At 32.5% G+C, this 15,961-nt stretch overlaps 1 protein-coding gene and 1 pseudogene across 1 annotated transcript; one reads left to right on the plus strand and one right to left on the minus strand.

Moving 5' to 3' along the window:
* Window positions 1-744: 744 nt before the first annotated feature.
* Window positions 745-3,737, plus strand: LOC149491780 (protein HEAT INTOLERANT 4-like; the record flags this gene model as incomplete). Its single annotated transcript, XM_089717046.1, has 7 exons — window positions 745-814; window positions 1,207-1,286; window positions 1,417-1,455; window positions 1,913-1,975; window positions 2,062-2,109; window positions 2,207-2,335; window positions 3,263-3,737. Coding segments are annotated over 7 exons (477 nt in total), but the record flags the coding sequence as incomplete, so codon positions are not given.
* A 6,741-nt stretch (window positions 3,738-10,478) lies between these two features.
* LOC149491781 (protein CPR-5-like) lies at window positions 10,479-14,826 on the minus strand (annotated as a pseudogene).
* Between the last annotated feature and the right edge of the window lie 1,135 nt (window positions 14,827-15,961).

Below are 15,961 nucleotides of genomic sequence, written 5' to 3' on the forward strand. Positions count from 1 at the left end.
GATAATTTTGGTGTTGAATATGCACACAGACGTGTAGTATTGTACCTTATAGCCGTGATTTATGGTTCAGAACGAGTTGTTGAGAAAGCTCTTTGGCACTGATAACATGATGTGCATTTGGAAGTGCTCATACCTATTAAAGGCACGCCTCAGGCCTGCCTTGCTTAAGGCTCAAGGGCTTGTGCCTCAACAGTCCTTAGGCAGGCGACTTCACTCAGGCTGTCGCCTCTAAGTAGAGGCGTGCGCCTAAGGCTCAAGAAAGGCGCACCTTTCTATTTTTTGTTTTCCTAAATATGTCACCTAGTGTTTTCTTTCAATTTAAAGCTGTCCAGCTATCATCTTCTTACATAGATAAATAAATAAAAGAAATAAAATGCAACAAAAAAACCAGTGATGTGCTTTGTGATCCAACCTCCACTCCTTCATCTAGCATGCACCTTCTGTAGTTTAGTTTTTACGCCATTCTGATATGCCTCTGTCAATTTCTTTTCCTTTATTTGCTTTCTATTTTTTATTCTGATTTATTTGTGTTTCTTTCCATGTTTTTCTAATTTTCCCTTGTTTTTTTGATATCTTAAATATAATTTGTTTTAATTTTTTTTTAAAATTTTTTAGCCTTCACTGGGATGCACACTTTCATCTAGAGGCTAGTGCCTAGGCTCCAGCAGCCCTTTGCACCTTGGTGTGTTTGCGCTTTTAATTACAGTGGATGTGCTCCTTATTTGATTATCTGTCTGCACATGATTTTCTTGCAGGACCGCTTTGAGACATTTGAAGATAGACCGTATTAAGAAATATGAATACTGCCTGCCATGTGAGTTTAGAAGCAATTTTCACTTGTTTAGATAGCTGCATTTCATGTCAACTCCTTGCATTAACTGCTGTCTTACAGAAAATGAACATAAAAATTATCTGAACCAGGTATGGTTGTTATTAAGGGCAATGTTACATTCGTTTATGCTTAGGCTTCATCTGAGATTAAGTTAAGTCACTTTTCAAAAGTGCATCTATTTATTATTTTTTTTAAACTGATTTTGGGAAACCATTGTTAGGGTAAAGCTAAAAATCTAGATTTCATGGTTTGCTAAGCTCTAAATATTGGAAGGGCAATTGCAAAAAGCAACAAGCAAGTATTCGAGCATATGCTATTGCCTGAGCAAGTTATGCTGTATCAGGTTTATGACATGCTTTCTTTCTTTTTGACAGATTTCTATCACCCCTTTAAGCAGGATGAGCTTGAACAAAGTACTGAGGTCCAGATAATTTTTCCAGCAGAACCAAAGCCGGTATGCTAAATAGAACTGATGGGAACCAAAATGTTTGGATTTGGATCTGAATTTTTTGGGTAGCTTTCTTTTGACAGATATCCACTGCACAAATATCTAAATTGACATTTTAATTTCTTGGCACATGCAGGTTTTCTGTGAATTTGATTGGGAGTTAGATGAGCTTGAGGTACAAGATTGACTTTTTGATGTTTTGTATTAATTTAACCTGAAGGGATTCTATCGTGAAAGTTACTTTGTCAGGCTTTATGTCGTTCAACCATATAAAAAGTATTGAAGTGCAACTACGATTGTACTTCATGTCGTGGCAGGGTTGGTCTAAGCAGATGCCTGTATAGACGTTCATAATCCACCATTTAGTTTTATGGAATCTTTTTGCCATTGGATGATCTTTTCTCATCTTAGTAGGGAGATGTTGTATTTTTCTGCAAACTTGTTTTAAAATCTAACGTGAATTAGTTGAATTTGTGAATTTTGAAAAATTCAGGGTGAATATATTCTACCTTGCCAGTGCCCAATTATGTTAAAGCTGCTTTCTAAACCATTTTCAACTTATCTTGAAGAGGAGAAATGACAAATAAAAGGAAAACAATTAAGTTGTGCTAAAATTTCCTATCAACCCGCAGGAGTTCACTGATAAGCTGATTGAGGAAGAGGAATTATCTGCAGATCAAAAGGATGCCTTCAAGGTGAATTTTATTTAATGTATTCAATTTTTTTGTAGGTTCTCTGATTTCACTAATATTGAACCCAATTCTTGTTCCCCACCTGTCAGGAGTTTGTCAAGGAGAAAGTTCGAGAAGCAAAGAAAGCTAACCGTGAGGTATTATGCAGTCCCACATATTGTGTTGTTTTCTTTTGTAAGACTGTTGGTAAGAGTATATGTAAGCCAGCTTTGAACTAATTTTCATTTTATGCAGGCAAGGGAATCCAGGAAAAAGACCTTGGAAGCAATGAGCGAGGAAACCAAAAAGGCCTATGAAAATATGAGGTTTTACAAGTTCTATCCTGTGCAAACACCAGATACACCTGACATATCAAATGTAAAGGTGAAATGTTGGAAATTACTCATTCATGTGCTTCATATTGCTAATTTTTTCATATGAAATAATTTTGTGCAAGAAATGCCTATTGCCGCCAATTTTTTTAGATTGAAATTCATTTAGTTTTTCTTCAACACTAGATTTTTGTGTGGTAATCATACATCAGAGATCCAGTCAAATGTGCATGGAATTAATTTGTCATTGCTATAATGCTAAGGAAAGGAGCGAGAAAAATGGGGGAAAGAAAAGCAGGGATCTATTTCAAGTCCCACATATCCTCCTGTTTCCTTCAATAACTGAAAGTGATCATCTTTCTTGATGAAATTTTACAGTTCTCTTTTTGTGCTTAATGTTTTTACTAATGACTTTGTTAGTGTATTACATTTCTTTTTATTAAAATGCCAACATTTCTCATGAATTCCATCATCTGCTTTAACCAAAGTCATTTAGGATTGGTGCATTATGTAATGGTAAACTGTGAAGAAAGGCATTTGCTTTTAGAATGTTAAGGAGATATATGAAGTATAGATATGAGCAAGCCATATATTGTGGTCGACATTTTTGATGTCTTAGATTCTTTTACCCTTAAATTTTGGTACTCTAGTTACCCTCCCTTTTATGGGATTGTCTTGAATCTTCATTGGAAAATGTGCATGTTTGCTTTATGTTACCCTTGTTCACAGTCAATTCTCTAAACTTGGGTTGACAATCTATTAGGGGTTGTTGCAAAGATAGCAAGGTGGACAAAAGAAATACAAGAGTGTAGTATTTTCCTAGTATGTTTAGCCTTCATTTTAGAATTACTTAGTGTTATCGGACTTCGTAAGCAAAGAATTCATAAATAAATCTGGGTAGAATGCCTACTTGCACATTTTCTATACAAGTACTTTTAGAAAGTTATTCCATATGTTAATAGGTATGTTGGCTTTGCAGGCTCCATTCATAAACAGGTACTACGGGAAGGCTCATGAGGTTCTATGACTTGACTCACGGAGGACAGTATTGACCAAGAGATTCCTCAGGCTTTGCTTTGGCTGTCGGATTTGAAGATTTTTTTCACCCATGAGGAAGTTGGAAGGCGTGCCTCTGGTGCCCCGCGGTTTTTCTTTGTCAAAGTTTAGGTATCTTAGTAGAAAGATGTATACTCGTAGTAGTTGGAGAATTTTTAGGTAAGCAGTTGAGTCCCTCATTACAATAGGGAGGCATTTGTAAGATGCATTGTTTAAGTCTTAAATTTTCAGTGTCTTGTTGAGTCGCAGGTAGTGAAATTTCCCTGTCACTCAAGTTTGTCTTAGTTACTTAGGTATCTCTTGAAAATCTCTGTTCTAATACCATGTCATTAGATTTTTGTATGACCAAAAGTAATATTTAAGAAACAAAATGAATAATTGATTAGTTGAATATTTTAGATTTATGTTCTCTTCACGTTCATAGTTACCATGTTTCGAACCGTGCTTTTTCTCGGTTGAAGTAAATCTTTATTTTCTTAAGGGAAAGTTTGTGAGGGTTTGATATTGATAAATTTCATGATGTTCGAGGAACAAATTAGTAAGAAATTAAATAAAATATTCAGTTAAATTATGTCATTAATCTTTGTGCAAATTCTGTTTTCTCTGTATAAAGGGAATAAAATGTCCACCTGTTAATGGTTACTATTAGTCACTATCACTGCCCGTCATCCTTGACTGCTAAGATTTATCCTTTTTATGATTCTTTTTTCATATTTGATAATAAATAAAGATTTTTATAATCTTATTATCGAAAAAATTTTAGAATAATTTTTAATGTTACAATCAAATAAAAATAAGAAAAAAGAAATGAGTTATCTGAAAAATATTTTGGAAGACATTATTTTTAAGGAAACAAAGAAAGCTACATATTTTTTACATTTGTTTATTTTCAGTTTTACTTTGTCTGTAGAGTGAGAAGTTGGATTCAAGATCTCATTTAAAGATTTAGGGATAAAGCGGTAATTCATAGTTAGTTTTGTAGTAAAGCAACTAATCTTATTTGAGTTCAGTGAAAGCGTGATCTGAATGATAAGGACCGCAGGAAATTACCTGAAACTTCACTTATTAAAAATTGATTAATAAAAATATGACTATTAAGTAAAATATTTTCAATGATAGCTGCAGATTTATAAATCAATTGTTTTTGTGTGCTTTCCTTTCATTAAAACTAGTTGGTTACTATTCAAAAAAAAAAAAAAAGAAAGAAAAAACAAATGTCTCTCTCTTATAGAGTATAAAATTATTTTTCTTTGAAATGACTATCAATAATTTGTTTTTGAATATCGGTATAAACAATTTTTTACACTAATTTTCAATATTTTAATCGATCAATAGAAAATAAATAGTGAAAAATATTTTTTAAAAATAAATCATAGCCTGAAATATAAACAGAGCCTTATATTTATTATCGCTTTGGACTTTGTGGAATGAATAGTGGAACTATTTGATGAATTTTTTATTATTAAATATAACGTGATGCTTATGGTAAATTTATAGATAATTAATTTATATAATTTATTCTTATTCAGAGTTGTTAAGAACACGTTGAATTTTCTATATCTGATAACAATATTTATCTATTACTTCAATAAAAAATTAATATATTTTATTCAATAAATATATTTTCTATATTTGATTATAATATTTCTCTTACTTTTATAAAAAATTTAATATTTTTTTAATGATGTGACAAATTAAGGGGTGGGATTAACGTTCAAACCTGCAGAGTTGTCAATTATATATTAATTTTTCTATTTTAATTGTAATATTATTTTTTTATTACATTTTAAAGAAATTTTTTGGAAACAACGTGCTAAAGAGTTCTGGTTGCGGGAAGGTGATGCTAATACCCGTTTCTTTCATCGAAGAGCTTCAGCCCGTCAGCAACAGAATCGAATTTCTTCTTTGAGAGACGAATCTGGTAACTGGTGTCACTTGAATTCCGGTTAGAGGATCTCATGGTTCGTTATTTTACAAATATGTTTGCTTCCCAAAATTGCACCTCTACGTTGGTTTCCGATTTTACTCAGCCTGTTATCACGACGAAGCAAAGAGTTCTTGTTAGCTCCTTACTCAATTGAAGATGTTCGGGCAGCAGTGTTTGATATGAAGGCCGACAAAGCCCCGGGACTTGACGGGTTCAATCCTGGCTTCTACCAAGGCTACTGGGACATTATAGGTAATGATATTGCTCTATACTGTATTGAGATAATTCACAGCAGGTCTATCCCTGATTATCTGAATGTGACTGGTTTGGTTTTGATTCCTAAGAAATCATCCCCTGAATCTATGACTGATTTGAGACCGATTGCTCTTTGCAATGTTCTGTTAAAAGTCATTACTAAGATGCTCGCAAATCGTCTTCGCACTATTCTTCCGCGTCTGATTTCGGAAAGCCAGAGTGCCTTTGTTGCGGGTAGGAATATTCAGGATAATTGTATTGTTGCTTTTGAAGCTTTACATGCATTTCATAGGACGACTAGGGGTTCTAATTTTTCTGCAGCTGTCAAAATGGACATCAGTAAAGCATATGACAGAATGGAGTGGTCCTTTCTTCGTCAAATGTTAACTAAGTTGGGGTTTCATGCTCTATGGATTAATCTTATCATGTCTACTCTAACTTCGGTTAAGTACTGGATTTTGCGGAATAATAGAGAGCTTGGACCCATTATCCCCACTCGAGGTTTGCGACAGGGTGACCCTTTATCCCCGTATTTATTCATCATCTGTGCTGAAGGCTTATCCAATATAATTCAGATGTCTATTCAGAATGGCAATTTGAGTGGTTTTCGAGTTTGTCGGAGAGGACCGTTAATTTCTCATCTGTTTTTCGCTGATGACAGTTTGGTGTTTTTGAAGGCTTCGGTTCAAGAATCACAATCTCTCAAACATATTTTGGCTATGTATGAGGCAGAATCAGGGCAACAGATCAATTTAAATAAGTCTTCCATTACTTTCAGCGCTAATACCCCTCGGCACTCCAGAAATCAAATATGTTCCCTACTTCAGGTTACGGAAAAGGATACTTTAGGCACTTACTTGGGTTTACCGTCTCACATGGGTCGGAATCGGAAGGAGGTTTTTAATTACATTAAGGACCGAATGTGGAAGCGTTTAAACTCATGGGAGCTAAAGTCTCTCTCCCGTGCGGGAAGAGAAATTTTGTTAAAAACGGTTCTTCATGCTTTACCTAATTACCTTATGAGTCTTTTCTTGTTACCCAAGACTTTATGTACGGAACTGGAACGTATCATGAATCGGTTTTGGTGGGGCAGTGGGCGGAACTACTCTCAGGGAATTCACTGGCTTGCTTGGAACAAAATGGCCATCCCGAAGGTGTTCGGAGGGCTAGGATTTCGGAAAATTCATGAATTTAACATAGCTCTTCTAGGTAAACAGGGCTGGAATCTCATGGTAAACCCAGATTCATTGGCTGCACGTGTGTTGAAAGCAAAGTATTTTCCGACTTGTAGTTTTCTGGAAGCTAATCTAGGCTCCAATCCGAGCTATGTTTGGCGAAGCATTTGGGGGTCTAAGAGTTTGATTCAAAGGGGATTATATTTGCGGGTTGGTAGTGGTTCCAACATATCTATTTGGGATTCTCCTTGGTTGCCTGTCGAAGAGTGTTCTTTTATCTCCACTCCTCGACCACACAATAGTAATGTTTTCCTGGTTTCGGATCTTATTGTACAACGAAGATGGGATGTTGAGCGGCTTCGACGATTATTCAATGCAAGAGATGTTACTTGTATCCTCTCTATTCCTTTAAGTAATCACATGGGAGATGACCGGTTTTGCTGGAAATTTGACACAAAAGGTACATACACAGTCAAGAGTGCTTACAGATTACTCCTACATAATCCTCTTGCGTCACAATTTATGTCTACTATAAGTTGGACTCAGCTGTGGAAGATGAAGATCCCACCCAAAGTTACAAATTTCATTTGGCGTGCAGTATGTGATGTTCTACCTTGTAGGAGGAATTTATGCTCTCGGAAGGTGGACATTCACGATATTTGCCCTCTATGTCTTGGAGATTCTGAAACTAATCTTCATATTCTTGTCAACTGCCCTTTTTCAAGACAGGTTTGGACTCTTTCCCATCTTGGATTTCGGTGGTCTTCGGCTATATCTTTTGGGGAGTGGTTTCAGCAAGCCTCCAACTCATTGACTTTGGAGAATTTGAGTTATGTTTCTATGGTGTGTTGGGCATTATGGACAACTAGAAATGATATGGTATGGCGTCAAAAAAGCAGGAATCCAGGGGCAGTAATTTTACTAGCTTCGGGTGTTTGGCACGCATGGAAGGAAGCTAAGCTTCATGGTTTGGTAGTTCCTTCTCCAGCAAACTCAAATCGTACATGGAGTCCACCCCCGTTTAACTGGTTAAAAGTGAACACGGATGCTTCAACTGGAGTGGCTTCTGGTTATGTGGGTATTGGCATAGTAGTTAGGAATTCAACCTCTGAGTTTATTGCTGGCAAAGCGTGGAGATTTCCGGGTTTTTTTACTGCTAAGGTGGCTGAGGCCATAGCCGTGAGAGAAGCTTTGAGCTGGATCAAGGATCACGGATGGAATTATATTTTATTGGAAACCGATTCTCAGTCAGTTGCAAATGCCATCAACGATGATACTACAAATGACTCGTCTGCTTTTGGTTTGATAATTCAGGACTGCAAATCTCTTTTGTCTGAGATACCAGTCGTAAAATGTAATTTTGTTTATAGGTCTGCGAATGTAGCTGCACATACGTTAGCAGTTGGAACACATTCCGAAGCAGGCTTGGGGGTTTGGAATTCTGTACCACCTCCTGTTCTACTTGATTTTTGATTTCGTAATAAAATTTTCCCATTTTAACTTCAAAAAAAAAAAAAAAAACAATAGTAATAGCCTCAATTTTTTATAATTTTACACTATCTAATTCCTATTAAGTAATGATCCCTAAGGGCTTTTTTGACATTTTACAATTTTTTTGCAAAAACTAACTACTAGACCTTATAGTTTAACAAAATCGTAATATAGGGACTAAGTAATATAATTTTAAAAATTGAAGTCTGTGATATTGTATTTGACCAAAAACCTAGAGATTATATAGTAATTATTCCTTTCTATTTGATTGCCTCTACTTGTATAAAAAATAAATTTTTCAACGAGGTTACAAATTAAAGGGGTTGGGACGAGGATGAATTTCAAACTTACAGAGTTGTTAAGTGCATAATGATTTTTTTATATTTAGTTGGAACGGTATATATGTTGTTTTTATAAAATTAATACTTTTCAAACTACAAGTTGATTTTCTATATTTGATTGGTAATATTTATCTATTACTTTTCTTAAGAAATTTAATATCCTTAAAAAAGGTTACAAATTATGATTAAAAAAAAAAAAAAAAAAAAAAAAAAAAAAAAGAGGTTACAAATTAAAGAAGGGTGAAGATGAAATTCAATTCCTGACGATCCTTGACTGTTATGTCATACTTAGCAATTAAATATATAAAAAGAAAAAGTTTTTTTTTGGCTATTTTAAACATGGAAAGTCTCTTTTTTTTTTTTTTTTTATAGTAAATTAGACATAAGTAGAGAATTACACATTAAATGCTGGACTTTATGTTCATGATTATATATTAAAATTTATATAATTTTTGATTTTCTTTTAAATTTATATGGGTTACATGCCAAATAGAGTTTGAACATAGTATTTGGATTCTTTTAAGTTAGGAAAGACCAATCTCATAATTTATGACATTATTAAAGAACTAATATTTAAACTTACATATTCAAATAAAATCTTAAAAGTTAATATTTTATAATTGACATTAAAAGTTTGAATATTTAAACTTAATTACAATCCTAGTTGAATTAACATATAACTAACAGCTCGTTTGCAACGAATGGATCATAGTTCTAAAATTCATTTGTAAATGAATTTATTATGCTTGGTATGCTACAATTGAAAATAAAGAATTCAATTGAATTCCATAGAATATGTTTAGAATAAATTCTTAAATGAATATTCATTTGTCTTTATTTCTTATAATAACCCTTGACATACTAATTTAACAAAAATAAATAACAAACATCAATTATATTTATTATGTACAATATAATAACTTATCATATTTTTATTAAAATATAAATAATAAATTTCATATAAATAAGTACACTAATATTAAAATGTTAATTAATTAATTATATCAGTAACATTCATCAAATAATTATTTTAATTGATATAAAAAATTTTGTTGATTAAAGTAATTAATTTGGAAACTAAAAAAAATATTAAGAATGTTACTATCATTTTTAATTGCATTCAAAAGCAATCGTTGATGATCAGTTTTATAGTTTCATAATAATAATAATAATAATAATAATAACTAACGTTATCACTGGATTAAAAAAAAAAAAAAGTCATTACTAGTTTGAAATTTTTCAAGAAAAAAAGGAAAAAAAAATATAAATATAAATTAACTTCATTGTTGGATTTAAAAAAAAAACATTATTATAGTTTAGAATTTTTCAAAGAAAATAAACAAAAAAAAAAAAATATTTGAGTTTATAGCAACAAGAGTAATTTTACCAATAAATATTTTAATGGTCAATTTTGTGGATTTCATTTACAAATTTTATTAATTTTAGTAAAATTTGAATTAGATATATCCAGTTCTATAGAATTGAATTCACAAAATTCAATAAAAAAACCATATTTCAATATTAGAATTTAATAAAGAAGAGATATTATCAAAAATTCAAGAATTAATATTTAAATTCAATTAGAAATCATTTTATTTAAATTTAAATCTATTATGAAGAAATGTTAAATCGAGGATGAATAATAAAGCATGCTATATTCTCAAATAAGCTACTGTCGTAGGAGATCCTACCCAATCAAAATCCTGCAAACTTGACTTTAACACACAGGATTTTGTAGATCAAACTAATGCATAACCCAACCAAACCGCAACCTGAGATGAACCATTCCAAAACCACCCAAAAGATGACTCAAACTCGAAATGACCCAAATCCAAAGTGACTTGACTCAAACCCATCAAGTGCCACCTTCAAATATTATTAAAAAGTTAATCATTGTCTGAAACAAGTCCCCAACTCACTAGAGAGCTAGTTCTTCCAAGGGATACAGAATAATAAGGCAACTTGGCAAGGCCCTTCTCATTTCATCTAAAAAACATTGTACAGAAGCATTGGTTGAGAAATTACATGATACTTGATACCTCAATGTGATAATTAACAATACAACACAAAACAAAAAGACTCCAAATTGGAATCTGAGTAAATGGAAAGAACTCAGAAAACATGCTTCCTGCATAATTATCTATGGCCACACTGGACAGGATAAGTTAAATACAAAATATTGATAAACTTACCCAGCTGTAGCAACAATGGAGCTTTTTGGCTTAAAAAATCTTCGCTCAATTATCTGTGACGAATAAATCTGTCGCAAGCAGCAAGAAATGATTTTTCCATTCACCAGGACCAGCAAAGGCAATAGACCGCAGCATAACGGAAGAAACAAGAGCACAATGGAATAAAAAAGCATTCGCCGGAACCAGTATGGACACATTGTGCTGGATTTCATCCCTTGAGAGACCGTGAGAGGCCCATGAAGTACACAAAACAATATTGAGGTACAAACATTTGAGAAGAAGTGCAGCAAGCACATAGTTTCCCAATATATCAGCCACATCAATCCACTTCCTCCCAAAGTATCAACACAAAATTTGCCAGCAAAACCACAGGCAGTGCCTAACAGTAACAGTATGAAAGTTACTGGCATTATTTGACGTGAAGCTGATGACGTTGAAGCAGCAAATAAGCAACGACAAGGATTATTAAGATGCCAAATAGCATTCGGCTCATGACCTGTACATGACACCTGAGAGTGTGCAGCCCTGAGTTGACAGATGAAAATGGCTTTGGGATCCACCAAGATTTGGACTCCTGAATCAGATTAGAGAAACAAATTTTATAAGCATTTCATATAACTGAAAAAAAAAAAAGCTAGACAAATATAGCAAGGAAAATTCAAAGGTGTGACATGACAATTTTTTGACATCTCTAATTACATAAGGAGTTAAAACCAATACCAATATTAAAAAGAAAGAGAATTTCCATCCTGCTGTAGATTTAGATTATATCTGTATGGAATTTATTTTCAAGTAACAAAAGAAAACTAGTTTGGAACAAGGGCTTGGTTGTTATTGTTGTCGTTGTAAAAGAGAGAACTTAATAAAATCATACATCAAGGTAAAATTCAAGGCGCCCCGTCAGAGGCATGTGGCAGTGCCTTCCCAGATGAAAAGAAATACCAAAATTCCCTAGAAATCCAATTCGGTATTTATTGCACATTTGTAGTAAGACTATAAAGTAAGTCAGTAGTAGTCCATCTTCAACTTTACCACTAAAGGTCCAGGGACATTATAATGTCCTCATAACATTTTCTCTATAGAACCTCTGTAATTTCGGAGAAAATAGTCTTATAAAGAACATATAGAATCTAAATCACTAGACCACAATACTGGTGGTCCTTACCTCAACTGAAGGACTGCAGGATGCAGTAGCGTCAGTAATCCTTTGGTATGAAAACACGTAGGCACCATACAAAAGGCAGGCAGACATGATGAACAAACCAGCAACAAGACAGTCTATGCAATTCTTAAGCAGATCAGCATGCCTTGTCTTCTAATTGATTCTTGAACTTTTCAGCTTTAAAGGATTGCCTTGATATGCCCATTGCTAGTTTTGTTCTCTCAAGATGATTTGAATCAACACTAAGAGCCAGCTGGGCCTCCTTCAACTTCAATTTTCTCATTGTAAGACCAATCTCTAAAGCCTTCAGGTCATTAGAACGAGTAGTTTGCTCCATGAGAGATTTCTCAATACTACTGAGTTGATTGATTACTGGACCGAGTGAGCTTGGTACAGAAACCTGCCAGTTTAATTGCCCATGCGGGGCAAGTTCTTGACTCGAACAAGGCATGCTTTCTTCTACTACTTCAGCTATCTGCGTTTGGTTCTTAACTGAACTGGAGGGCAATTCAGTTTCTGATTGACAATCTTTGATGTCAGAGCTACTTGCACAACTAACTCTAGCGTTGAGATTCATGTATGAATCAGAGTTTTCTACGTTTACGTGGCTTAAGTGATATGCTTTCTTATTGATGGAAGCTTCATTAATCAATCGAAGAGTCCTCAATGTGCTTCCAAATGATTTCTCAAAGCTCATTGCAAAAAAATAAAATTCATCACCAAAGACCTGTTGAAACATAGGCAATAAGAAACATAGCCATTTATATCATATTAGCATTCTAAGTCTGTTTGATTTTGATAAGAACTTATGAAGAAGCTTAACTTGAAAAACCAGAGTCCATGGATAAGTCAGCAGTTAAAGCAGGGCTTACATTGGCTAAAGATTCTCTGACAGCTGAAGCACAGATCTGCAAATGCAGATACAAATAATGTTATTGTTAATGCTCATTATTTCTAACTTGCTCAAAATTAAATCCAATTTTCATATTCAAACAAAATACGAAACTGACCAATTCTCACAATATACATACAATATTTCAAATTTGCTTAAGATGAAATCCAATTTTCCGTGCTGATTGATTTCAATACCTGATATCAATGTCTTTCTGAGAACAAAAAGAGAGAAAATCCATTGGATTGTCCAATAGTGAAATATTTTTTTCCCATATTCCAAGTGAAGAAATATGAATAGATAAAAAAAACCCATGGTAACAATTGCATAAGTCCATTTGAAAGAGAACATATAGAAATCCAACTTAATCTGGTAAGAGGATTAAAAATATGTACCTTTGAAAGATGATCAACAGCAATCTCCATGCCTGCCGTATCTTTCCTCTCCAGGACCTAGATTCAGAAAGCAACCATGCACAATATCAACCAATGGAATAAATGGCAATCCAAAGGACGCACAACACATATACATACACTTTTAGAAGTCAACATAAAAATAAAATTGTTTCTGAAGGATTCCTAAGAAGCTAAAATGGTCACAGTGTTACAAATCTAATTATTGTGTAGAGGAAATTTTTGAGCATTATTCCTAGCCAGGATTTCATATTTAAATGTATAAATAGAAAGACATATGTCGGCATATATTTCATTTTTTAGTCAAATAAAATGATGCATTCATGAAAAACATGAACATATGTAAAAGAATATTTATTTGTCAGGAAAAATAAAAATTTAATGCACCTGCCTCTATGTGGACTTCAACTAAAAGCATGCAATTACATATTATTCAATGAGAATATGCAACAAAATTTCTATGTTAGGCATAGAATTAAGGGATTGCTTCAAATATTAGTACACGGTAATTTATATCTATGTCTTCACAACTATACATATTTTTAATAACTAAATGTTTATTCATGCATTTCCCTTCCAAGAGCTTCAGGATCATCACTCACCACACATTAGTTGCCATGATACCAACTAAATGTGGCAGTAGTAATCGCCAAATTAATTAGACAATATTTTATAAGCTAATTACCAATTTTTGTAGTCTCTCTTCGAATTTGCAGTTCCATTTTAAACTACCACATAACGTCAAGAACACATAAAGAACATACAATGAGACAAACACTCGTTAGCATTTAAAACTTAGTTGAAAATATATCCACACCACATCCAAATTTCAAAATATTTAATCGATAAAATACACATACCAGGAAGAAGCATAAACAATGCCTCGTCCAAAAACAGAACTTTGACTAAACAATTAGCAAGATCAATTTTGAACCAAACACCCAACAATTAATACAAAAAATCTTTGTCTCAAGCAAATAAAAAAGAAACATGTAACATGGCAACAAAATTCTAGTTACAGGCAACATAAAAAATCCAAACTTTGCCCAGAAAAAAAAAAAAAAAAAGCAACTAAGAACTTTAAAAGCGCAATATAATTTGCTTATATTATACCAAAAATTGAAACTTTCAACGAACCTGGGCAACAATAGCAGCAAAAGACATTCGAGAGGGAGAGCAGCGGCCCTCCATATCGCTATTCCCGAAGCGGCCACCACGCCTAACCGGAGCTATCAACACCTTAGGGTTTCTGCGTTTATAAGTCATGCTAGTACTTCTCCGTGTAGAAGGAGAAGAAGATGATGAGATATCATAGAAAAACGCCTTCATAAGCTTTCTTCTTCTTCTTCTTCTTCTTGCGATGGGTCATATTTAGGCTATCGTCCTCAAGAGGTTTCGAGATTGCCGGAGGAGACTCATCCTCCGGAATCGAATCGGCAGTGGTATTGGATTCTTGAATTGGCGGCGAAAGCAGAAGGAGAAGGGGTGCCCATAGAATATAGGAGAGGAAAGGGAGGAGAACCTGATTTTGAAAATCAAATGATAGATACAGAGGAGTTGATGAGCAATCTGGTGGGTTGGTTTCCTGACTGCAACGGAAACAAAGCGTCAACACCCAACAGACAACGGTCGTAGGTAATTATTAATATCTATTTATTTATTTATATTATAATAATTTACATAATATTTATTAAATTTGAGAAAAAAATAATTTGTTCCGTAATATTTCGCGTGATTTCAGGATAAAACTACGGCCAAAAAATTCAAACTGTCTATATGAATGCAGAATCTTCTTTTCACCGTTAAATTTGAAATACTTAAATTTAAATGTTAAATTCAAACTTACTAAATAACTTATTCCTATAAAGTAGCTTACAAAATAAGCTATTTAATGTAATTTTTTAATTTGAATAAAAAATACTCTTTTTAACATAATTATAAAAATAAAATAAATAATTATCTAATGATAAATTTATTGACTCAAATAAATTGTTTACCATCTTAATAAATAATAATTTACTATTTCATTATTAAAATATTAATAATGAATTTATTTAAAAGAAAACATATTATATATATACGACATTTTATTATTTTTCTATACGTTTTTTTAATTAAGAAAATAAAATTACATAACTCAAATGCTTGATTTAATTTTTTTCTCCAATTTTATTTAATAATAACTAATTTTTCTAATGTATATAATTAAATTTTATTTCATATATTTTTAATATGCCTAGTAAGGTCGCATCTATTTGATTTAAAAACATATATTAGTTATCAAGCAAAAGAAAATGTCATTACTATTAGAAATTTATGAAGATCTTTCTTCTTTAAACTGATTTTTACAATTATTGCAGTCAAATTTCATATATTTTATATACTATTGTTCTTTTTTACTTAATCTTATTTAATTTATTTTAACTCTAAATAAAGGAATATAAATAATAATTATTACTTTTAATTTGTATTTTAATTAATTTTAGTTTTTTTTATTATAAATTAATCTATATATTTTTTAAAATCCATATTATATATTATCCATGAAAATATTCATTTTAATTTTTATTTAATTTAAAATGTCCAATTACGCAAGTTTCTAGATTGTAAACTGTAAATTTAACTTGAAACCTTGTTCTTATGTTAAATTATTTATATAATTTTTATAAATAAAATATTACTTAATGTATATATAAAATTTTATAATTTTAGTGTTTATTAATTAAGAATTTAAATTGTATAAGAAGTCTATACAGTATCATAAACTTTAATTT

The sequence above is a fragment of the Jatropha curcas genome, unplaced genomic scaffold, assembly GCF_041381405.1.
Source record: "Jatropha curcas cultivar XTBG-Jc1 unplaced genomic scaffold, XTBG_Jcur_1.0 HiC_scaffold_610_pilon, whole genome shotgun sequence".
Taxonomy (NCBI): domain Eukaryota; kingdom Viridiplantae; phylum Streptophyta; class Magnoliopsida; order Malpighiales; family Euphorbiaceae; genus Jatropha; species Jatropha curcas.